General features: G+C 59.5%; 6 protein-coding genes across 6 annotated transcripts; 3 read left to right on the forward strand and 3 right to left on the reverse strand.

Annotated features, from left to right (window-relative positions):
* Positions 1-10: 10 nt before the first annotated feature.
* BJ171DRAFT_564200 (uncharacterized protein) lies at positions 11-2,861 on the reverse strand. The gene is made up of 7 exons (XM_053113296.1): positions 2,460-2,861; positions 1,827-2,011; positions 1,654-1,729; positions 1,444-1,620; positions 1,273-1,322; positions 869-1,101; positions 11-748 (listed from the first exon to the last, which is right to left on the reverse strand). Exons 1-7 carry the CDS (start codon positions 2,679-2,681, stop codon positions 450-452), a joined length of 1,242 nt encoding a protein of 413 aa, XP_052971746.1. The 5' UTR covers positions 2,682-2,861; the 3' UTR covers positions 11-449.
* Positions 2,862-3,259: 398 nt separating this feature from the next.
* On the forward strand, positions 3,260-6,655 carry BJ171DRAFT_484671 (uncharacterized protein). Its single transcript, XM_053109021.1, has 8 exons — positions 3,260-3,603; positions 3,785-3,984; positions 4,121-4,364; positions 4,493-4,674; positions 4,778-5,090; positions 5,320-5,980; positions 6,123-6,163; positions 6,314-6,655. Exons 1-8 carry the CDS (start codon positions 3,463-3,465, stop codon positions 6,491-6,493), a joined length of 1,962 nt encoding a protein of 653 aa, XP_052971747.1. The 5' UTR covers positions 3,260-3,462; the 3' UTR covers positions 6,494-6,655.
* Positions 6,656-6,854: 199 nt separating this feature from the next.
* On the forward strand, positions 6,855-11,838 carry BJ171DRAFT_484676 (uncharacterized protein). Its single transcript, XM_053109022.1, has 4 exons — positions 6,855-7,583; positions 7,862-7,998; positions 8,282-10,442; positions 10,691-11,838. Exons 1-4 carry the CDS (start codon positions 6,912-6,914, stop codon positions 11,663-11,665), a joined length of 3,945 nt encoding a protein of 1,314 aa, XP_052971748.1. The 5' UTR covers positions 6,855-6,911; the 3' UTR covers positions 11,666-11,838.
* A 122-nt stretch (positions 11,839-11,960) lies between these two features.
* Positions 11,961-14,998, forward strand: BJ171DRAFT_484677 (DExH-box splicing factor binding site-domain-containing protein). Its single transcript, XM_053109023.1, has 9 exons — positions 11,961-12,232; positions 12,411-12,712; positions 13,038-13,275; positions 13,487-13,613; positions 13,709-13,885; positions 14,019-14,135; positions 14,261-14,378; positions 14,508-14,674; positions 14,796-14,998. The coding sequence occupies exons 1-9, from the start codon at positions 12,084-12,086 to the stop codon at positions 14,844-14,846; spliced, it is 1,446 nt and encodes a 481-aa protein (XP_052971749.1). The 5' UTR covers positions 11,961-12,083; the 3' UTR covers positions 14,847-14,998.
* Positions 14,999-16,031: 1,033 nt separating this feature from the next.
* Positions 16,032-17,095, reverse strand: BJ171DRAFT_470625 (uncharacterized protein; the record flags this gene model as incomplete). The annotated part of the gene is made up of 2 exons (XM_053108578.1): positions 16,032-16,254; positions 16,695-17,095. The coding sequence occupies 2 exons, from the start codon at positions 17,093-17,095 to the stop codon at positions 16,032-16,034; spliced, it is 624 nt and encodes a 207-aa protein (XP_052971750.1).
* Positions 17,096-17,959: 864 nt separating this feature from the next.
* On the reverse strand, positions 17,960-18,940 carry BJ171DRAFT_484683 (uncharacterized protein). The gene has a single exon (XM_053109024.1). The coding sequence runs from the start codon at positions 18,901-18,903 to the stop codon at positions 18,106-18,108; it is 798 nt and encodes a 265-aa protein (XP_052971751.1). The 5' UTR covers positions 18,904-18,940; the 3' UTR covers positions 17,960-18,105.
* Positions 18,941-20,118: the final 1,178 nt, after the last annotated feature.

Raw genomic sequence — 20,118 nt, forward strand, 5'->3', positions numbered from 1 at the left:
CTACGGATGATTCGGTTGGTCAGAATGATCAAAACTGTATTGGGGCTTTGTACAAATGTCGAGGCGGGGTGGGCAAAGGGGCGGCAAGTATGGAAACAGTATCACAGATACTGGGGGGTGGTCGAAAAAAGTAGACGTGCTCTGGAGAGATGCAGATTAGAGAGAACCGGCAGCGCTAAGAGGTAGACGCCTAATGCGGAGAAGCGAGAGAGCCAGGACAGGAGGGGGAGTGCATCCCATAACTTGATTACGCATCCGCTGCGGTGTGCAAGCCGCTGGAGGGACAGGTACGTCGACAAGAGGATGGTGACCTTGAGATGGATCGGATGAGATTGCATCGGAGTGGATCGGGGAGAGGAGGCCAAGGCGCCTGCAGCCAGCCAGTACAGCGCTTGCAAAGAATTACGCGCTGGAGAGCAGGGGCGACTTGGAGGCGCTTGACGGTCGACTTAGCCCAGCAGGGGTGAGTGCTCGGCGTCCGAGGCCTTCCGGGCAAAGATGGGCTTGAAGGTATAGAGAACCATCACCACGCCAGCCGCGAGGGCAGGGAAGAAGATGAAGGTATACTCTGACTGGCCGTAAGCGACGCCGAAGACGGCCCAGGCGGTGACGATCAGGTGGGCGGGATCCCAGGCCGAGCTCTTCCACTCAAAGTGACCGATGGCAGCACCGACTTGGAGGAATAGCCAAGTGTAGACCAGGAGGTAGTCAATAAGATGAGGTCCATCCTCATGGACAGAGGTGATCACTGGAGGAAAGCAGATGGGTGGCGGGTTAGTCCTTCGACTGGAAGAAAGGGCAGCGTCCACGATTTATGCATTCATCAGGACCGAACACGATGCCGTGTGGCACGAACGATGATGCTTACACGCCGAGATATTGATCCAGACGACATAGAGAATCCATGCGTGGAAAGCGGTCGATGGCCAGTGGACAAAGATGCGCTCCCAGATGTTGCGAGCCGGATAGGTGCGCACAAGATCGACGACGACGGCCGAGATGAATCCCGAGGCAAAGAGGATGACGATCAAGGCCAGGAAGAGCCTTCCCTCGTCCCAAAGGTTGAACCAGAGGGCGTTCATGAGGGCGGCGGCCACAAACCTGCAGAGAGCGAGCGAGTACAGGGTCAGCGATGCAATTCGATGTGATTCGATTCGATTCGATTCGATGCAATTCGATGCGATGCGATGGCGATGCGATGCACCGAACCGAGACTGTGTGCTGATGTGATCTGCGAATGCATCTGTATCGCGATTGCAGGCCAACGCCTACCAGATTCCGTATCCGTGCACGACGATGCCATCCGCATCAGGAGCAGCAAACTGTAAGAGTGCAGAGAAGGATCAAACACGACTGTGTGAGCCAGGGAGTGTCGAGCAATTGCGGCTGGGACACAGGCAGCGAGAGTTGAGCGATTCCTTGAGATTGGCTGTCTCGCCTTACCTGCCAAACAGCAAAGCCAGCAAACAGGAGATAGATGCCGCCGTAGATGTAATTGACCCACGCGGCCGGCGTCAGATACGTCGGATACTTGCGGTAGGGGTCGTACGAATCGTCGGTGTTGACGATGGAGAGGACATGGTTGCCAAAGAGGAAGAACCACGCCAGGACGTTGGCGATCTGGCGGGAGCGGAGAACCAGACACACACACACACAGATCATGGTCAGTGGCAGTACAGCGCCAGAGAGCCAGACACCGGCATCGGGGGGATCGCACGACGGCGGGTGGCTGGCGGATCGAGCAGCAAGCGACCGCCCACCAAAGGCGGTTGGAAGCAACGACTGGCATAGGCAGGCAGCGACGCGAGGCCAGAAGCATTGCGTACCTTGTATACCAGGTGCTGCATGGCGGGAAGGATGGGTGCTCCGAGGTTGGCGGTGGAGGGCAGATCGGACGGGGACAGCAGGCAGGCAGGCAGGCAGGCAAGCTGGAAATCTCGGCGGTTGTCTCGGCAGTCGTCTCGAAGGTCGTCTCGGCGGTTGTCTGGGCAGCGGCCGCGAGGACGGCCCCCTAAATATAGGATCAGCAGCGATTTTTGGGGAGAAGATTGGCGGATCCTTTCGAGTGTGTGTGTGTTGCTATCTCTTCTGGTGCTGCTGTTGCTGTTGGTGCTGTTGCTGTGGCTGTTGCTGTGGCTGTTGTTGCTGTGCGCTTCTTCTCATCGACTGTGTATTCCACTGTGTATGGACACAGCAATCGCGCCACCCAACACTCATCGACACACACACACACCCGCATCCCCCCGTCGAGTGGATTGCCGCCCCAGCCACGGTGGCGCTTTGGGGCGTGGCCCTGGACCAATCGCCGTGCTGCGCGCGCCCCTCCGCCCCCACCAGCCGCAGCCAGACAGGCCGGTGCTCCGATTCGATCCAAGGCTCCCCGGATCCATCCAAGACTCCGATTCGATCCAGGGTCACTCCGATTCCATCCAAACGCGATCCCACACACACACACGCACCCATTTTTTTCTCCCATGACCGCCCTGGCCTTGGTCGTCCATCTGCCCAGCGATCATGTCATCCATCTGCCCAGCGATCATGCCGCCATCAGAGACCATGTCGCCGTCCGTCTCGGCAGCACGATTCTGCAAGCGATGCGTCCTCCTGAATCTGCCCGCGTGCAACGTCCGGTCCGTCAAGCCGCCCTGTGCTGCATGCCGTGCTGACAACGCCGTGTGCATCCCTGGAGGGCGGCCGCCCCGCACCGGCCCTCGGATCAGAACCCATGTCCTCCGCACCCTCCACAGTTCCCGCTCGGTGCTCTATATGCTCAAGAACAGGCCTCCATCACAGCCATATCCACCGCAGCATACCCCAGCCGCGCGGCCATCCATCCCATCCATCCCATCCATCCCATCCATTCCTGCATCAGAGCCGAGCGGCTTGCCCGGCGCCCTGCCCCCCGAGACATCCGACTTGCCGCCAGAATCGCTCGAATTGCCGCATGGGCCGGACCACCAACCGACCGTATTGCCTGTTCCCGGGACGAAAAAGCCCCCCATCGCTCCATGGAGCAAGGATCTCGACGACGATTTCCGCGACTATCTGCTTCCCTATATCTGCGATCACATCATTCCCTCCGACTCCAGCATCAGCCCTCCGTCGTCTCACTTCTCGACACCCTCAGCACCTGTCATGTCCCTATTCGCGGCGCCGCCGTCCCCGACCAATGAGGGTCTGCCCTATAAGGTACAGCGCACCGGAAGCGACACAGGCCGCTCCATCCCACAGCCGCAGCCCAAATGTTGCCAACGTCACTCCTTCCAGCCCGTCGTCAAATCGTCCATCGGATCTCCATGATTGATCGTTCGGCGCACACCAACATGCCCAAGCACATTCGCACTGCCCGCTGACCCGATTGATTGCTTTGCGCCATCTGCTCCACGCTCTCCACAACCCTGCACCCGGCAATCAAATGATGCGGCACCGATTGATTCATGGATTGCCTGTCTGTGTCCGCAAATGGTCTCTCGGTATCAACCGATGAACCAATCGATCGAACTGCGCCTATATCTTTCGCCGTCACTTACAAAGATCAAAATCGAAGAAAATACCGATGCGAACTCGTCCGGCCAACTCTTGGATTACTGCTTTGATGGCAAGGTACGTCATGCCTGCACGGTATCTCGAGACCCTGTGTCAGTACTAACAAGACTATCTGGCAAGGCTCCCAGCATCACCTGCCCCGCTACAGTCTTGATGCGTGCGATCCAAACCTATCCTAGCCCACATTATCATATCCCGTCGATCACGGCTGACGTCCTGCCCTGCCCTGCCTTCCCAGCTTGACTTTTTCCGTCTCCAAATCGGGTCTGTCAGCTTGCTGAGGAGATGCCATGACAATGCTGTTTCGGCTGCAGCAATGTTTCAGATTATCCCAAGACATCTCCTCTCTCTCGAGTACATATCTTTGATCCAAGCACGCCATAACAGGGACTATTCCAGCCTCGATCACGAGCATCCTCGGGACACTGCTCCTATCTGGTACGGGACCGCACTCTGGCCTTGAAGGTCGATTCAACCCCATTGGCCGTGCTTTTGCCGACACCACCTGCTTCCCACTCTATCGAGCGACAAAATGCTGACTCAATGGGTCGAAATCGCATCCAAATATTGCCAGGATTCCTCTGGACGTGGCCCGAGAACTGGCTGTGGAGTGCCAAATCGACCATCGCATCGCCCCGCTGTTGCATGACTTTCCTCGCTTGGCGTCAACCAAAGCCATCACTATCGACAGATTTGCCGATGAGGTGGCATGCATTGCTGCCCTCACAGAGATTTGCAAGCAGCTCCGCTCGTCCTCCCCCTCGATCAAACTGATGCGCGTTGCCAAAAAGTCCCTCGTTCGCACAAGGATCGACAACGTACGTTTGTTGTCAGCATGGCACAATGGATTCGTGTGTGCTTGCCTTGGGGGTACTGCCGGCAGCGAGTGGCTCCAGCAATGGTTCGACTTTGCGGCTCACAGCTTCGATGTTGTCTCAATCCGCAGAAGGACTATGCGATCCTCCCGCTCTTTCACGAGATCTACGGCGGCTGGCTTGTCGCCCGCAGACTCTCCGACGGCTGCGTCAACATCCATCATTTGATGCGTCTCGTTGGCTATCCCTTTCTGCCGTGCCACAAGTACTTTACCGTCGGCGCGTCCAAGAAGAACGTCCGGACGGGGAGCTGGTATGCCAATTCAGCATTCCGTCACTGGACATCCCTGGAGCAAGTAGAGTGTCGTCATCGAGAGCTGATGCGCGACTCATGATGTCCTTCCCCTCCTTCCCAGGTTTCCACCGACACATGCCATCGAACTCGCAAGCATTTTTGGGCTCTTCGACATTATTGTGGACCTCGTCAAGCTGCGGCAGAGTGCCTTCGAAACACTTCCGGAGATCGAGAGCATCCTGGACTGGGGAGACCTGTTCCACAGCTGCGAGGGGTCCGAAGTCGCCACCTTTGTCGAAATGATCGACGAGCCTCCTCCGGCCTTGGACAGCTCCGATGTCTATATGAACAGATACTCAAACACCTTCGTGATCGACCCCACGCGCACCGATCCTCCGATTTCCTGTCCCGGAGTCTGGTACTGCAACTACGATGTGAGTTGATGGCAGTATTTGCATTTCTGCGCTCACACACTGCTTGGCAAGAGCGGCCCATAGACCGAATCGGGCTGCAGCCCGCTGAAGTGTGTCTTGGTCGGCGCTCGCTCTTTCCAGTGAGCGCTATCCTGGATCTGGATCTGGATCTTGGCGTTGTTCAAGATCTGTGGCAGATCCAGTGCCGATGACTGAGCAGTCCCATACCCTCTCGACGCTGCGAATCCAGAGCAGTGGAAGAAAGCAAAAAACCGTCATTCTGTTCCACATCAACAACGTCGCCATCATCCGCAAACTGGCCGATGGTCTGTTTCTGGCTGAGCGGATCATGGAAGCCGCCGGCATCGGCGTTATCGAGAGAAGGCAGCGGGCAATACAGCTGCGCAAAGTGCGGCCGAATGATGCCAAGGCGGGCATGCACATCGAACTCCGCTTTCTCTCCGGAACATGGGTCACCAAGGAGCTGGCCTACTCTCTGGCGATCGAGTACGGGTTGGAGTCGGCCATGCAGCCAATCTTCGAGTTTGATCCAACCATCCACCGGGCGCCCGTGTGCCATGCCGAAGGAAGGATCTTGGCACCGGCGCTGGCCGAGCTCGACGTCGTATGGCGGCCGCTGAACTTTTTGCTGTTGCCGACGGAGTTTCTGCGTTTTGGTCCCATCTCTGGCGATGTCTGTGCCTATCCAGAGCCGCACATCACCGTGATCTCACTTCCTCGATCTCTGCGAAGCCGAACGGGCCCGGAGGACTGCCGGCCTCTGGTGGTGACGCTCGACAGGAAGCTGGAGCGATGGAAGATCCAACATGGCAGCTGGCAAGTAACAAGCGAGAGCTTCAAGGCACCGCTCTCGTTGCGAATGGCAAACGAACAGCAGGACATCCAGCCAGGTACAGACGCACACACCACATCCCCACCACTGAGCAACGACGGAGGCAAAACACCAGCCCGTTCCCGAGTTCGACCAGATGCGTCCTGTTCGGCTTGAACGTGGCCCACGAGCTGACGATGTGCACTCCTCATCATTGATAGATCCGACGGCAGAACAGCCCCCAGTCGACTTGCCCACCTCAGTAAGCATCGGTCGCTGCGCGCCATCCATGCGAGTGTGCTCGGCGCGGTGCTGATGATTCACACACATCTCCCACTTCCACTTACACTTGCACTCCTCCTTTCCTGCTTGTTCTCTTGTTTGCTTGCTCGCTTGCTCGCTTGGAATCCAGGACTTTGTCGACTTTCTCCACAGCCAGGCCTCGCAAAAGTACGGCCGGTACGAGCTTGATGCACCCGACGTGCCCAGCATGTTCGAGACCCTGGATGAGACCGCGCTCGTGGGGCTCGGAATCCTGCTGCAAGAAGTGATTCGGGACCAGCTGCCCGAGACCCTTGCCGTGTCGAACTGAACTTGTCTGCTGGTGGGCCTTGGACGAGTGAATGTCGTTTGCTCACGGAGATAGCCAAATGCTGCTCGGAGTCCGCAACCGCCTGCAATATTACTGTCGAATTACTGTCGAACGCATACACCCATCCGCCGCCCTCGGGACAATACATTGTACTTCTCCGCACCGCTGTCCTGTCCTGTCTTGCCCTGTCCTGTCCTGTCCTGTCCTGTCCTGTCCTGTCCTGTCCTGTCCTGCGATGCGATGCGATGCGATGGTACCAGCCGCTTGGGCTGGCGTGGGAGCGATATTCAGCCGGTCGCGCCACATCCCCTCCCCAGCATGCCTTTTTCGATTTTCTTGCTCTTGTCCGCCTCTTCCCTCCAGATCCATCGTCCTCCCCCTCCCCGGCGGCTCCTCAATACCAACTCTTCGCACCGCCATGCCCAGGGAGCCCTACCGAGACCGGCCCCAGCGGCCTTCCTCTGCGGTGGACTCGTATCGACCAGAGCCCACCCACCCACGAGACAGCGACCCGCGCCCCCAGATCCATCTGCCTCCTGCCCCGGCCTCCCCCTCACTCCCAGATCCCCGGCCCAACCCCCCGTTTCGCAGCTCGTCGCCTCCGCCCCGTCCCGACCGTGCCGACCGTCCCGACCGCCCTCGGCCTTTGGCTCGCAACCGGGACGCAGACCGCTTCCAGGGCTCGGACCAGGGCCGTTCGCGGCCGCCTGGTCGGCCAGTCGAGGATGTCCCGCCTCGCGACGATCGCCGTCCTTACGACCGCTTCTCTCGCAGCGCAGATCCTCTTCCCACCAACAACAGCAACAACAATGGCGACTCTTTCCACCGCAGCATCGAGTCTTCCTCCCGTGATGCAGACCCCTTTCGCAGCCAAAACCCACGCGGCCTCGGCGTGCAGGACGGTTGGCCCCGTTTGCCTGATCAGCGCCATGCCGAGAGACGAGGTCTGGATCCGTCTCGGCCTCAAGACGACCAGCCGCCTTCCCGACCAAAGCCATCAGACAGGCCCAGGATCGACTCGTATAAGCCCGATCATGCAAGCGCACCCCGTGGCATCACCATCGGCGAGAAGCGCAAGCCGTCAAGCGAGGTGGGTGAACGAGGGCAGCGGGATCTGGGTCGTTTTGGGATGCCTGCTCGCGTATGCTCCGTCTCGCCGATGGCCGGATCTTGTCGCTGCTATTTCACGGCAAGACCTGGGGCCGACATGGCAGTCTCGGCTGCTGCTGCAGTCGCTAAAGTGTGCGCAAGCCGACGCCGCGAGGGCAAAGTGGAGCCCAGCCCCTTCCATTCCGCTGCCCCTGCACCACCAAGCCCGTTCTTCTCCCTTCCTCTGATCCAAATGCCTGCTTGTCTGTATCTGTGCAGGAACCCGAACGAGCTCCGGATACTGAGTCGGCTGCCGGCCTCGGTGCGCCGCAACGTTTCGACATGGTGGCGGATATCCGACAGCCACCGAGAAACAGGGTTGGCGATCGACCTCCCGAGCCGACCAGAGAGAGCGGGTTAGTTGCGAATCGCCAGCGAGGCATCCGTTGAACATTGGGCAATCCCCCATGGACACTTACCGAGCCGAGCCGAGCCGAGTCGAGCCGGGCGCATGGGTGGGCCGCACCCTGCCGCGATCCGCAAAGCCTCCGCTCCTCCTTTGCTCTCCCACTTTCGTTCGTCTTGTCTTCCGCGCCCTTTGGACTTGGACAGCCCTCGTTCGACTCAAGGCTGCGGAAGCACTCTTTCATCCTCGTCTCCTCCAAGCTAATGTTGCCTTGAAATCTGTGTTTGCTGCAGACCCCAGCCCTTCAACCGACGTGATCATGGCGACAGTCAGAAGCGGAGAGACACGCAGCGGCCTCGGATCGATCGCTGGAAGCCGGGCCATGACCAAGGCGGGGCACACGAAGCTCGGCAGACCGGTTGGCCTGAATCGGCCTCGACCGCAGCTGCCACAGGGACCCCGTCGTCAACGAACGTGACCGTGACGATCGTTACCACCGACAGCAGCCGCACCGTCCTGCAGGATTCGCGTCAGGACGATCGGCACGACATCAGGCGGCCCCACGAGTACGAATGGCCCGACGCAAAGCGGCACAAGAATGACGACGACGACGGCAATGACAACAGGCCTCCGTTGGAGCTCCCGCCTCGCCGTTCGCCAGAGATCGTCAAGGGTGCTTCTGAACCGGCCCCTCCTCGGCCCGAGTCGCGATCGGCCGCAGAGCCCCCCGAGCGCTTGGATCCAGCCGTGGTCAAGCGTCCATACCCTGCGCAGACGCCTGCCTCTGCTTCGATTTCCTCTCCACAGCGCCGTCAAGCGTCGGATCGCAGCCAAGAATCGGCTCAAGAGCGCGGCCCGGGCGCATCTCGATCTGATTCCGTGGCAGGGCAGCTTGCGCCGGCCCGTCAGGCAGAACAGGCGCCCAGGCCACTTGGACAGGATCGGCCGTTGGCTGTTCAAGAGCCCAGGCCCTCTGTTCAGGAGCGTCCACCGTCGACCATCCAGGTGGCCCGGTCGGCGTCTGGCGACGGCAAGCTTATGACTCACGACAACCAGCCCCATTTCCGCGATGACAGGTTCCCGCCCCGAGGACAGCGTCCGTTCCCTCCAGAGAATCGAGCTCATGGCCCAGAGCCGTCGCCCCAGGATCGCAGACCGCCTGCGCAAGAACGCAGACTGTCCGGGCCGGACACCAGATCCCTTGAGCGCGACAGCCAGCCTCTCAAGAGCGACAGCAGGATCCACCCGGAGCGAGAGAGCAGATTGCATCCCGAGCGCGACTCTCGCCTGCATCCACAGCGCGACGATAGACTGCACCCGCAGCGCGACGATAGACTGCACCCGCAGCGAGACCGTAAGCTGCACTCGCGGCCAGACAGCACGCACTACCGGACTGATGTCTCTCCAAAGCCTTCTGTAGAGCCCATCCGCGCTGCGGAGCATGTGTCGAGCGTTCAGCGACCCGAGCCGACCCATGACGTGCACCCCGACTCGTCCAGACGCGATCGATTCAAGCAGAGTGAGCAAGATGAAAGCTCAGGCCGCCTGAAGCATGAACGCGATGAGCAAAACGACGCCGCTGATAGAAACGAGACCGAACGTCTCCCGAAATCCGACGACGTCGATAGCGACGAAGTCGATAGTGAGCCTCATTTTGACGCCGATGAGCTCCCGCAGCCTTGGACTGAGATCAAGTCGCGGTCCTCGGGCGAGTCGTATTACTTCAATACGGAGACGGGTGAGTCGTCGTGGTCTCTGCCGGAGGAAGTCAAGGCACGGATCTTTGCGGCCCGGGACGCAAAGCGCCTGCAGGAGCAGTCTGCTTGCCCGCAGGACCGTGGCTCTGTCGCCAACCCGTCAAGAAGCAATACCACTGCACGCCGAGAGGCGCTGCCGGCGCAAGATGCTCAGCCTACCAGGATAGAGCCCGCTCACGGCAGCGGACGTTCGGCAAGGGGCGATTGGGACTCACAAGATCGACCTAGACAAAGGGATGCCCCTGCTTCCAGAGATCCGATTGTCTCAAAAGATGGCCCGGGCCGAGACAGGCCTGCCACTCGCGATCCGGGACAGCCTTCAGGTGGCAAGAGTCACCTCTCGCCCCGTCACTCGGAGCGCAAGCGATCTCTCTCGCCAGGACGGGACACTGCATCAAAGCCGGACCCAAGCAAGCGCTACCGCCCGGACTCTGATGTGCCAAAGCCACCGCCGTTGGCTGCGGTTCGAAGTGGCCAGCAAGCCGCTGATCAGATCGAATGGCAAACCGAGCGTCATGAGACCGCGCCAATGGGCCGTGGCCGATATGCTTCTACGGCGCCAGGACAGCATCCAAAGATGGCAATGGTGGTGACAGGGCCCAATCGCAACAATATTGAAGCCTCGCCAACCAGGCCGCCTCGGAGCGACGGCAACGCCGACGAGGATGATCGAGGCAGCCCCACCAATGCGGGAGAGGTACGCTTTTCTGCCAGCAGCCTTCAGACCATCCTTGACCTCCGACTCGGAGGTGCTGATTCAAGCTGGACGAGAGGGATACAAGAGCGACCAAGCCACCACGCCCACCGCTTCCTCGTCTCTGTGTGGCATTGAAGCAGCCGTGACCACAGCAATTGACTTTTCGTTCCTGCTCTGTTTCTCTTCAACTGCATTTGCTGCCTGCATTTGCAATGGGACCGCCTTCCCTTCGGCCGTCTGACACACAGCCGCTGACCCGGACAAACGATACCAAACCAGACCAACGACCACAGCACCCCATCGCACTGCCACCAACGAACGACCGAAACGACCCGTGGGAAGAACGACAGCGAGAAAGTCGCTGGGGCGGCGACCGACGAAGTGGCGGCCGACAGGCAGCCAACTTGCGCGATGACGACGACCGTAGCAACATACGCGATGGCCGATCCCGCGAAAACGGTCCGCTGCGGGATGGCATGCGTCGGGGCAGTGATCGACTGGACGAGGACACTCGAGAACCCAACCCTCGGGACAGAGACGCTGCCCTCCCAGGCAACCCCGCCGACAACGGTCCTCGGGACCATCCCAGAGAACACAACCAAGGCACCCGCTCTGACGAGCCAAGGGGTCGAGGCTATAACCCCCGCAACGGCAACAACAGCAGCAATAACTACAACCAAAACCGTCGCGGTGGCTACGGTAGGCCCGGCAATGCCCGTGTTGCCAATTCCTGGGACGCCGGAGACCGAGAAGACCCGCTTCCCGAGTCCCGCCCAAGAGACGATGCCCCACGAGACAGCAGGCCTCGCGAGGGCGGCTTTCCAGAGTACCGGCCACGCAACGAAGATTCGCAACGATCCCCTCCTCCGCACAGCCGCGGCGATCATCCACAAAGACGCAGCACCACCGACTCATTGGACCGAGCACCGTGGCCTCAACAGCCCTTGGACCGATACGTTCCATCGTCGGCATCAGCAGCAGCATCAGCAGCAACCTCAACAGCACCGCTGCCACCGCCGCCACATCCGGACACGGATCGATACGTTCCCTTGGATCGAAATCGTGGTCAGGGAGGTATGAACAACCCGCGAGGCGGCGGCGGCCGTGGAGATACTGCCGGTGCCTGGGACGGCAACGTACGCAACCGAGGCGATCGACACCAATCCGGCCGTAACGGCAACGGTGGCGGCCGGTCCAGCTTTGACGGTCGAGACCGGCGGTGAGCGGTGGCTCTCTGGCACCAAAACGGAAGCAATGAACGAGGGCTTCGCCTGTGGCAGGACTGCCTTGATGGAAAGGGGCCTTTGATGCCCGCCAGGACTGTATCAGGTCCACAATCCACAGTCCACACAATAAAACGATCTCTAGATCCTGCCATCTCGGTCGGCCATCTCGATTTTGCCATCCTGGCCTGTCTTTTCTCCGACCCGCTGTGCAGCGCCGTTCCTGCTTCTGTGCCGAGCGGGGACTGCTCGTGTTGATCCAGAGTCCCACGACCAATTGTCGCTTGGAACTTTCGCTTGATCTCAGACGTGCCCGCTGTCGCAAAGCAAGACAGCCCAGCCAGCCCTCCAGCAGCTTGATATCCGAGGCTGAAACGTTTGCTCCTCTGAGCTGTCGAGCTCCTCTACCCTCGCATACATGAGCAACATGCCCTCCTCCAACGGCAACGCCAGGCGATCTGGAGACCGACCGGCGAGACCGCGGGCCTTTGAATCGGATGAGATCGAGCACCACCACGGCCCAAGGGATCAGGCCATCGACGAGATCTCGGATCGGAGCACCCAAAAGTACGACCCTCGCTCATCAACCATCGCAGAGCAGACGAAAGAGAGACGGGAGAGGGATGGACTCGAGTCTGGCTGGCTGAATTGCCTCCTATCCCTGGATGGTCCTGACTCTGTATCTCTCGTTGCATCGACACTTTCGCCACACTCTTTGTCCTTTGACTTGTCCTTGGTGCATCAGAACAGTCGCCGATCCCAAGAAGGCGCCGCTCGTTATCCCCCTGATTGCTGAAAACCAATGGAGGGACAAACCCGAGGCCAACGACACCGACGGCAAGTCCGAGACCGTATCGCTGACCAAGACCTGGGGACTGATTCTCCCAAAGAAACGCAAGGCCGCACCGGACCTGCCGAGTGCCGAGCATGATGCGGCCCCGACCGATGCCGACACATCCCCGCCAAGCGACGGTGCGGATGGACCTGTCTCGGAATCAGCTGCTCCTCGGACAGAGGAGCAGGAAGCCATCGACACCCTGATCGCAGGTGAGGCGAAGCGATGGTCCGGCCTGAGTGTCGCATTGCTGCTGGTCTCGAGGATCTCTGGACCGGACCCAGTCGGCCAGCCGAGAATGAGGTGGTGGCATCAAGATCAGGGACAGCGGCAATGGCGCAGATCTTTGGGCTGTTGGGCAACTCATCCGGTGCTCTGCATTCCTTCCGCATCCGCATCCGCATCCTCATCCTCATCCTCATCCTCATCCTCATCCTCATCCTCATCCTCATCCTCATCCTCATCCTCATCCTCATCCTCATCCTCATCCTCATCCTCATCCTCATCCTCATCCTCATCGCCTTTGCGTTTGCCCAGCCGCCACTGGCCAGGGTCAGCCCGTTCAGGCCGTCCCGATCATAATGCAGAACCGAGTGCCTGGCATCGACCACCTCGCCGACGAAGTGCAAAAGTACCGCCACGACGTCTCGCTACGCCCGGACGACACAAGTCTGGATGATTACGACGATGTCCCTGTCGAGGCCTTTGGCGATGCCATGCTGCGGGGCATGGGCTGGAAGGAAGGCAAGGCGGTGGGAAGGAACCCAATTGGAGTGTAAGTACACTCTCAGCGAACGCAAACTTGGCCAGCACTGCATCTCTTCGGACAGCGGAACCGAGAGGAATACTGCTCTGTCCCTTCCGGTGGTGGAGGAGGCCACATTGGGTGGCCATATCGAGTCAAAATGCGGCCCCGCCGATTGCCTTGGATGCGCTTTGGGCAGACTAACCCGAACCGCTGTCCCGCGAAACCGCCACCGATTCAGCATCTTTGAACCCATCGTGCATACGGCCCGGCCGCAACTGCTTGGACTGGGAGCTACGCCGGCGCCTGTGACTGAGAAGAAAGCCAGGCTGGGAGACGTGAGTCTGTCGGGGTCCAAGGACGGCAAGGTATGGCGTGTGCAGCAATATCGGCACATCGATTCTCTCGACCGAGAGGGGCCGCTCGCTTTCCTTTCCCTGTCGCTGAGACTCCTTCTTTTCAGACAGACGGTGCACAGAAGGACAAGTCGTCCGACTACCGATCCAAATCTACTCGGTTCCGCAAGGGCGATCGTGTCGACGTGACTTATGGAAGGTACAAGGGCTACGGCGGCGAAATTGTCGAGCTGCGAGACCGAGACGTGATCATGGTTCGGATCCGGCGGAAGGGCAAATCAGACGTGAGTACCTGGCTCTCCTCCATGTTGTTGAAATAAGAGAGAAGGAAAATGGATTGACACAGTGTCCGGGTGGTGAATGCCCGTGCGGTTGGTTCACGAGAGGCGAAATGCTGATCCGTTGCTCCCAATCCAGGTGGTCAAGGTTTACGAAGACGAGCTGGACCTGGCCGAGGAGTCGGACTCGCACGATGACGACAGAGGCCATGGAGGCAAGCCAAAGAAGACTTGGATGCGACCGTATCTGCGCCTGGTGAGTTGGTGGACCCTTGCATCGTTTGGCGATGCTGGTTGCTGATTGCTGATTTCTGATTGAGTGGGAGTAGGAAGGAGCTGACATGCAGAGACACTCGCTAATGAATGATCGGATGTCGTCAGCGAGTGGTGAGTCGCTCGTTCAAACGCGGGCGATACGACGACATGAAGTGCACCGTCCAAGACGTCCTGCCGTCCGGCGAAGCCATCGTCAGATTTGATAACGGAGAAGTGGTTGAAGGTGAGCGTGTGTGCTGACACTGAAATGCGCATCCAAGAGCCGGGGCCAGTGTGGCGGTCCACCATCCAGGGGACGGCCAGCTTGTTAACCCATACGTCATCGCCGCGCTCACTTGCACCGGGAATCCAGGCGTTCGAGAATCGCATGTCGAGACGTACATACCAGGCACGGGGAAACCGGTGATGGTTGTGGTCCACAGCAATCCGGAATACGTGGGCCAGACGGGCAAGATCCTGGAGAAGGACCGCGACAACGAGCGGGCTGTGGTCCAGCTGGATCAGGATTTCGAGGTCGTGGTGAGTATGCTCACAGCCGAGAGAGCGGCAGTTCATGGAAGTGCCGTCGATTGATGCTTGCAGTACACGAGCATCTTGCCGAGACTCACACGTGCGACTCGCCATATCCGCTTTCTCACAGACCGTCGAGTACGATCACATCACCGAAATCACCTCCGACCACGCACATTGATCTCGGGAGATTTTGCCGGGGGTCCGATGTCTCTGACATGTGGCGGGCGTGGACCTGGGTGGGGCCCACGGGCGCATTGCCACATGTCCAGAACATGACTCTGCCTGATGAATAAAATGCTCAGCCGGTGTCGCGCTGATCGAATTTGAAAAGTTGAAGTGTATTTACAGAAGAAAAAACGAACAGAAAGTACCCAAGCCGAGTTTGAAGGACACACAATATGTATAGAACGAACTATCAAAAAGGAAGAACTGCACAAAGATCAGCAACAACGGCAACAGGAGCCATGTTGCCGGGCATCCGAGGCGGGGGCAGCCCAGCGACCGCTGATAAATACCAAGAAAGAATGAGCAAAACGAGTAGTCGGGGCTATCAAAGGAAATGAGGGCAATACCACGGAAAAGGAAGAAAAAACAGAAACACGGGCAAGAACAGAGGGAGAGAGAGAGAGAGAGAGAGAGAGAGAGAGAGCGAGAGGCTCCCGGGGAAGAGCCAAGGCGTAGCTACAAAGACGCAAGAGGCATACACCAATGCCGCACGTCCAAATTGCAGGTTTCATCGGGTGCGTTGCTTGTTTTCATCGTGGGTCCAAAAGCTCGGATTCGGAATCACATTAGTATGACAGCTGCCGGGGGGGGCTCATTGACGTCGAACGGCGCGGGGGGAATGGGGCTCGAAACGGAGAGCGATGCCAAGTCTGGCCAAGGGGAGAGCGCCGCAATAACTTGACCAAATCGGAATTGCAATAAATACAGAGGCCGGACAAGAGGAGGCCGGAGTCCACAAACTTGCTCATGGATTGCATAGGTCGGGTGGATGGACGGACGAGCGGAGGCGGAGGTAGTGGAGGAGGCTGAAACGGGACCGGTGAAACGAACGGGCAGAAGGATGGACGAGTGAACCAAAGAACGAGTTCGAATGGCACATGTGAGAGTCAGAGTCAAGCAGAGAGCCCGGGAAGCGGAGCCCAGGAGGGAGCCAACGTCAAAACTGGTGAAAATGGAAAGAAGGAAACCTTTTTTTGAGGGGGGGAGTGGCAAATTATTTTTGGGAGATGGAGAGAGAGGAAAAGGGCTGTGAGAACAAAAGAGGAACGTGCAGAGGTGGTGCCGGTGTCATGCAAAGGTGTCCTGGGAGGCAACAAAATCACAGCGGAAGGCGGAGGAGGGGTGCTGGCACGGTCGCTCAGTTGCCCGTTCGGACGAGTGTCCGGTGGTAAAAGTGATCGTCGGGATCCTGGAGATAGATGACGCCGCGGTCGACGGCGACATTGAAGCCCAGGGCCAGCAGCAGGTCCTTTCCCATGATGCCGTCGTGATACTCGGTGTTATCGAAGGGCTTGGGCAGGGCAAAGACGTTGTTCACGATCTGGTAGTGGCTGAACACGCTGAGGAGGACCGGGGAGTATCTGGGCAGGCAACAGCAAAGGCGGGGAGGTCAGAAATCGGTGTGGCCGAGCGACGAGGCAGGGTCCATGACCGCAGGCAGACAGAGACGCAGACAGAGACGCAGGCGGATGGAGGAGGTGGGAACCGAGGAGTGTGTCTGTCCAGGAGGCACAGCCGCAGCCAAACGAGGCGTGCTGCATGGTCCCGGACCATGCGCGATCGCGCACGTTTCGACGCAAGCCACCGAGGCAGCAGACCAGCAGCAGCACCAGCAGCAGCACCAGCAGAAGCACCAGCAGCGGGCTCCCTCCCACCAGGCCATTTGCTCCTGGATCAGAGGATCTCTGGCGGCGCTTTGGGGCTCACGGACAATGGCTCTGGCGGACGTTCGGGGAGGGGGAGGGAGATGGGAGAGGCGGGCGACAGGAAGCAGCATCTCCAAAGCGGGCAAGGGCAATACCTCGTGACGGTCCCATAGCACGACTCGTGGGAGCCGACGGGCTCCAGTCCCAGAATCACCGCATCGTCCTCCCGGATGAACAGCCCGCCCACACTCTTGGAGGCATGGACAAACGGGTTGATGGTGAGCTGGGGCGCGGCAGGCGAGACGGGAGGCGTGGAGGTCGGCAAGAAGACCGGGGCGGCAGCAGGGTTGTCGGGCAGCACCGCCTTTGAGGCCTTTGCCAGGACGACGGGATGTGTATTGGGGCGACGGAGCGACGAAGCGGGCCCCTTGGCGGCGGAGGGCAGATAGGGAAGATGGGCCGCCTTGGTGGGAAGAGCACGATGATGAGGCGACGGAGGCAGAGGCGGGAGGGCGCCGTCCGCGACGACAGAGGCGGCTTGAGACGAGGCAATCATGGATGCGGGAGACGCAGTGAAGAAGAAAAACACCAGGGAGGAAGGGGCGACGGTTAGGCGGCGGAGACAGGCAGCGACGGGAAACGGCGGGCAGCGATGGGCAGCGATGGGCAGCGATGAGCGGGCGAAGAGGAGACAGAAGGGCGGCGACGATGCGGGCGAAGGGACGAGTATTTAAGGGCGGGGCATGAGGCCAATCAGACATCACGTGTGCCGTTGGCAAAGGAGCGCTGCGGGGGGGAGGCGGACGGGCGGCCGAGGGGGGAGCGGTGCGGTGTGATAGTGTGATGGTGGGTGTGATGGTGGTGCGATGGTGGTGTGATGGTGGTGTGAGAACGAGAGTGCGATGGTGGGTGTGACAGTGGTGTTAACAGTGGTGTTAACAGTGGTGTTAACGGTGGTGTTAACGGTGGTATCATCGGCAACGGCAAGAAGACACACTCGATGCAACGCAATCGAGCTGCTCGTGTGATCAACCCGCCTGCCTCTTGCAGAGATCCCATGCCCTCAGAGCCGCACCAGCGTGACCCGCACGGCCTGGCCCGAGACCCGGATGGCGGCTGTTGTCCGGCGGTCCGTGCTGGCGGTGGGTGCACAGGGGTGGTGGGGGGGGGGAGCGACGAGGGCTGGTTGGAGGCGGAAGCACGGCGGGTTTGATGGGATATACTCATGGCAATCGATCCAAACACTATCCCCAGACGCACTCCACACACACCGAATGCTTCCAGCTCCGGTTTCCAAGACACACGGCCAGCGGCCCGCTTGTGATATGCATACCGGATGATCTGGCGATCCCCCTCAAGCATCCAGCGGGATGTGACCGCACTGCCCATGCAAGCCCTCGTGATCTTCCAGAGATTGACCCTCGTACGATTCATATATTTGCTATTTGGGAACATCGGGACAGCATCCACGATGACGGACGAACATTTTGCATCGCCCCAACCCACCCACCTCAGCGTGATGCGGACAGCTGCCGATACCAATGTGGAGCCTCGATTTTCGTCGGATCAAGAGCACTTGGAGACCAGATTCTGGCCCATGGACAGACAGGACGAACTGATTTGCTTTCCGATGCACACGAGGAACTGTCCGTCGTAGTAGAGAGCCTGTTGGAGGGTTGGGTTGCGATGGGCCGAGAAAGTGCTCATGGCCTGATTGAGGCAGGTTCGCGTGGCCTGCAACTGAGCTGGCGGGATCTGCTGAGTGCCCCAGTTGGTGATGGAGTTGTAGCAAGCGCCCCATTGGGACGAGTACTGAGACACGGCGCTGCAGCACGAAGGCGAGATGGTCATGTCGCTCGACTTGGAGTACCCTTGCAAGAAGGCACAGCCTCCGAGGCTGTTGGTCGCGGTATAAACCCTGCTGGACGAGACGGCGGTGGTGACTGCACTGTTGAAGACCGAGATTGCGACGACCGAAGCAACAGCAGCACCGATGGCAACCTTGTCATAGACCGAGCTGTTGGTGCTCTGGGCCGCCTTGTGAACCTTGACACCGGCGCCAACACCACTGGAAAGAGCCTTGGCTGCGACACTGTCGACCTGCTTGCCAACCTGCTCCGTGACAACGTCATTAAGAGGGATTTCGACCATGGAAGGATCGGCGATTGTAGTGTGGGGATCGACCACCTGGGTGGTGGTGCGACTTGCGGTCGTGACTTGCGGCCCTTCGCGGATCATGTGGAGGAATCCCAGAGAGAGCACAGCGCTGGTGACAGAGCACCAGGTCGTCCAGTCGGCAGCGCTGAACCTGGCAAGTGACCAGATCGAGATGCCCAGCGAAACGAGGGTGAACAGACAGGCCATGAGAAACAGCGTGCGGTAAGACAGGCCACATGTGCCTGGGCGAGAGTAGAGTTCGCTGAGCTCGCCGCTGGCGCGCATCGCGCTGATGCTTCCTGCGATCTTGGCAACCTTGGCGACTGAGAGAATGGAGGCAAGGATGCCAACAACAGCGGCGGCATAGCCGCCGTACTGCAAAACACCGGGAGTGACAAAGGACATTGGACGAAGAAAACGAGGAAAAGTGGTGCGGGAAGCAGGTGCTAGGCAAGAGGAGGAGAGAGAGGCAGCGAGACGCTGGGCGCAGGAGCGTAATTTATATCTAAAGCCGATCAACAGCGGCTCAGAGGAACCAAACGCCGCCGGCCCAGACAACGCGGCACTTGTGTTGTCGATTGGTGCTGACGGCGGGAGGTGCACCGTCGGCGGGAGGGATTGGCGCTTGTTGGATGAAACAAATATACACGATGCCTTGAGCATGGTGAAACGAATGTACACGCTACTTTGGCCCATGCGGACAGGACCTTGCTCAAGTACTGGCCGATTGGGGACAGGGCTGAAGCGAGGGCAACGACAAAGCACGAGGAAATGCGCCGTGGCTCTCGATGGGGGACGGAGATGGGATTGGTAATCGAGACAGCAGCACTGCCAAGACACACAGATGGTCCGATGTGCCCAACTGGACTCAGCTGGTCTGGACGTGGTGAGTAGTGAGCGAGTGGTGAGTGAGTGAGTGGTTGTCGATGGACGACATCATTGCCTTGATGTGCGAACCACACCACACACGTGCAACCACCAGTCCACGTGCTTGCGGATCGCTCCGGATCCAGTGCACCTGGCTCGATCCGGATCGCTCTCGCATCTGTGTGACACTTGTGTGTCTGTCGGATACATCGCACCACGCGCCATACAACGCAGCCATACAACGCAGCCACGCCTCAGCCACACTGTACAGCACAGCCACTTTGCCTTCCCACGCCTCTGGCTCCGTTTGTCGATATAAATACCCTGTCACTCGCCTCGACTTCTGCCAACCATCCATCTCCATCTCATCTCATCTCATCCAATCCATGACGCCCGTGCCTGCATCCGCCGCCGAGTCGTGGCTGCTCTGGCTCCTGCCCTTCCTCGCCCACGAACAGGCGTCGCTGCTCGTCAGCCACGTCGTCTCGCTCGGCCATGCCGCCAACAGCGGTTGGACCCATCTGCAGCAGCAGCTGACCGGTGGCAGCCTCAAGC

This window comes from Polychytrium aggregatum, assembly GCF_025602895.1.
Source record: "Polychytrium aggregatum strain JEL109 chromosome Unknown BJ171scaffold_1, whole genome shotgun sequence".
Lineage (NCBI taxonomy): Eukaryota > Fungi > Chytridiomycota > Chytridiomycetes > Polychytriales > Polychytrium > Polychytrium aggregatum.

Excerpts from the sequence above, each read along its gene's own strand:
- BJ171DRAFT_484671 (XM_053109021.1), top strand. The coding sequence starts at position 3,463 with ATGGTCTCTCGGTATCAACCGATGAACCAATCGATCGAACTGCGCCTA. Across the intron at positions 3,604-3,784 it reads ATTACTGCTTTGATGGCAAG|CTTGACTTTTTCCGTCTCCA; the intron begins GTACGTCATGCC and ends CTGCCTTCCCAG. Across the intron at positions 5,091-5,319 it reads TCTGGTACTGCAACTACGAT|AGCAGTGGAAGAAAGCAAAA; the intron begins GTGAGTTGATGG and ends CTGCGAATCCAG.
- BJ171DRAFT_484677 (XM_053109023.1), top strand. The coding sequence starts at position 12,084 with ATGAGCAACATGCCCTCCTCCAACGGCAACGCCAGGCGATCTGGAGAC. Across the intron at positions 13,276-13,486 it reads GGAAGGAACCCAATTGGAGT|CATCTTTGAACCCATCGTGC; the intron begins GTAAGTACACTC and ends CCACCGATTCAG. Across the intron at positions 13,886-14,018 it reads GGCGGAAGGGCAAATCAGAC|GTGGTCAAGGTTTACGAAGA; the intron begins GTGAGTACCTGG and ends CTCCCAATCCAG.
- BJ171DRAFT_484683 (XM_053109024.1), bottom strand. The coding sequence starts at position 18,903 with ATGGCCTGTCTGTTCACCCTCGTTTCGCTGGGCATCTCGATCTGGTCA.
- BJ171DRAFT_484676 (XM_053109022.1), top strand. The coding sequence starts at position 6,912 with ATGCCCAGGGAGCCCTACCGAGACCGGCCCCAGCGGCCTTCCTCTGCG. Across the intron at positions 7,584-7,861 it reads AGCGCAAGCCGTCAAGCGAG|GAACCCGAACGAGCTCCGGA; the intron begins GTGGGTGAACGA and ends GTATCTGTGCAG. Across the intron at positions 10,443-10,690 it reads GCCCCACCAATGCGGGAGAG|CCGCTGACCCGGACAAACGA; the intron begins GTACGCTTTTCT and ends TCTGACACACAG.
- BJ171DRAFT_564200 (XM_053113296.1), bottom strand. The coding sequence starts at position 2,681 with ATGCACACGGCGTTGTCAGCACGGCATGCAGCACAGGGCGGCTTGACG. Across the intron at positions 1,323-1,443 it reads CTGGCTTTGCTGTTTGGCAG|TTTGCTGCTCCTGATGCGGA; the intron begins GTAAGGCGAGAC and ends GCACTCTTACAG. Across the intron at positions 749-868 it reads CTGGATCAATATCTCGGCGT|TGATCACCTCTGTCCATGAG; the intron begins GTAAGCATCATC and ends GCTTTCCTCCAG.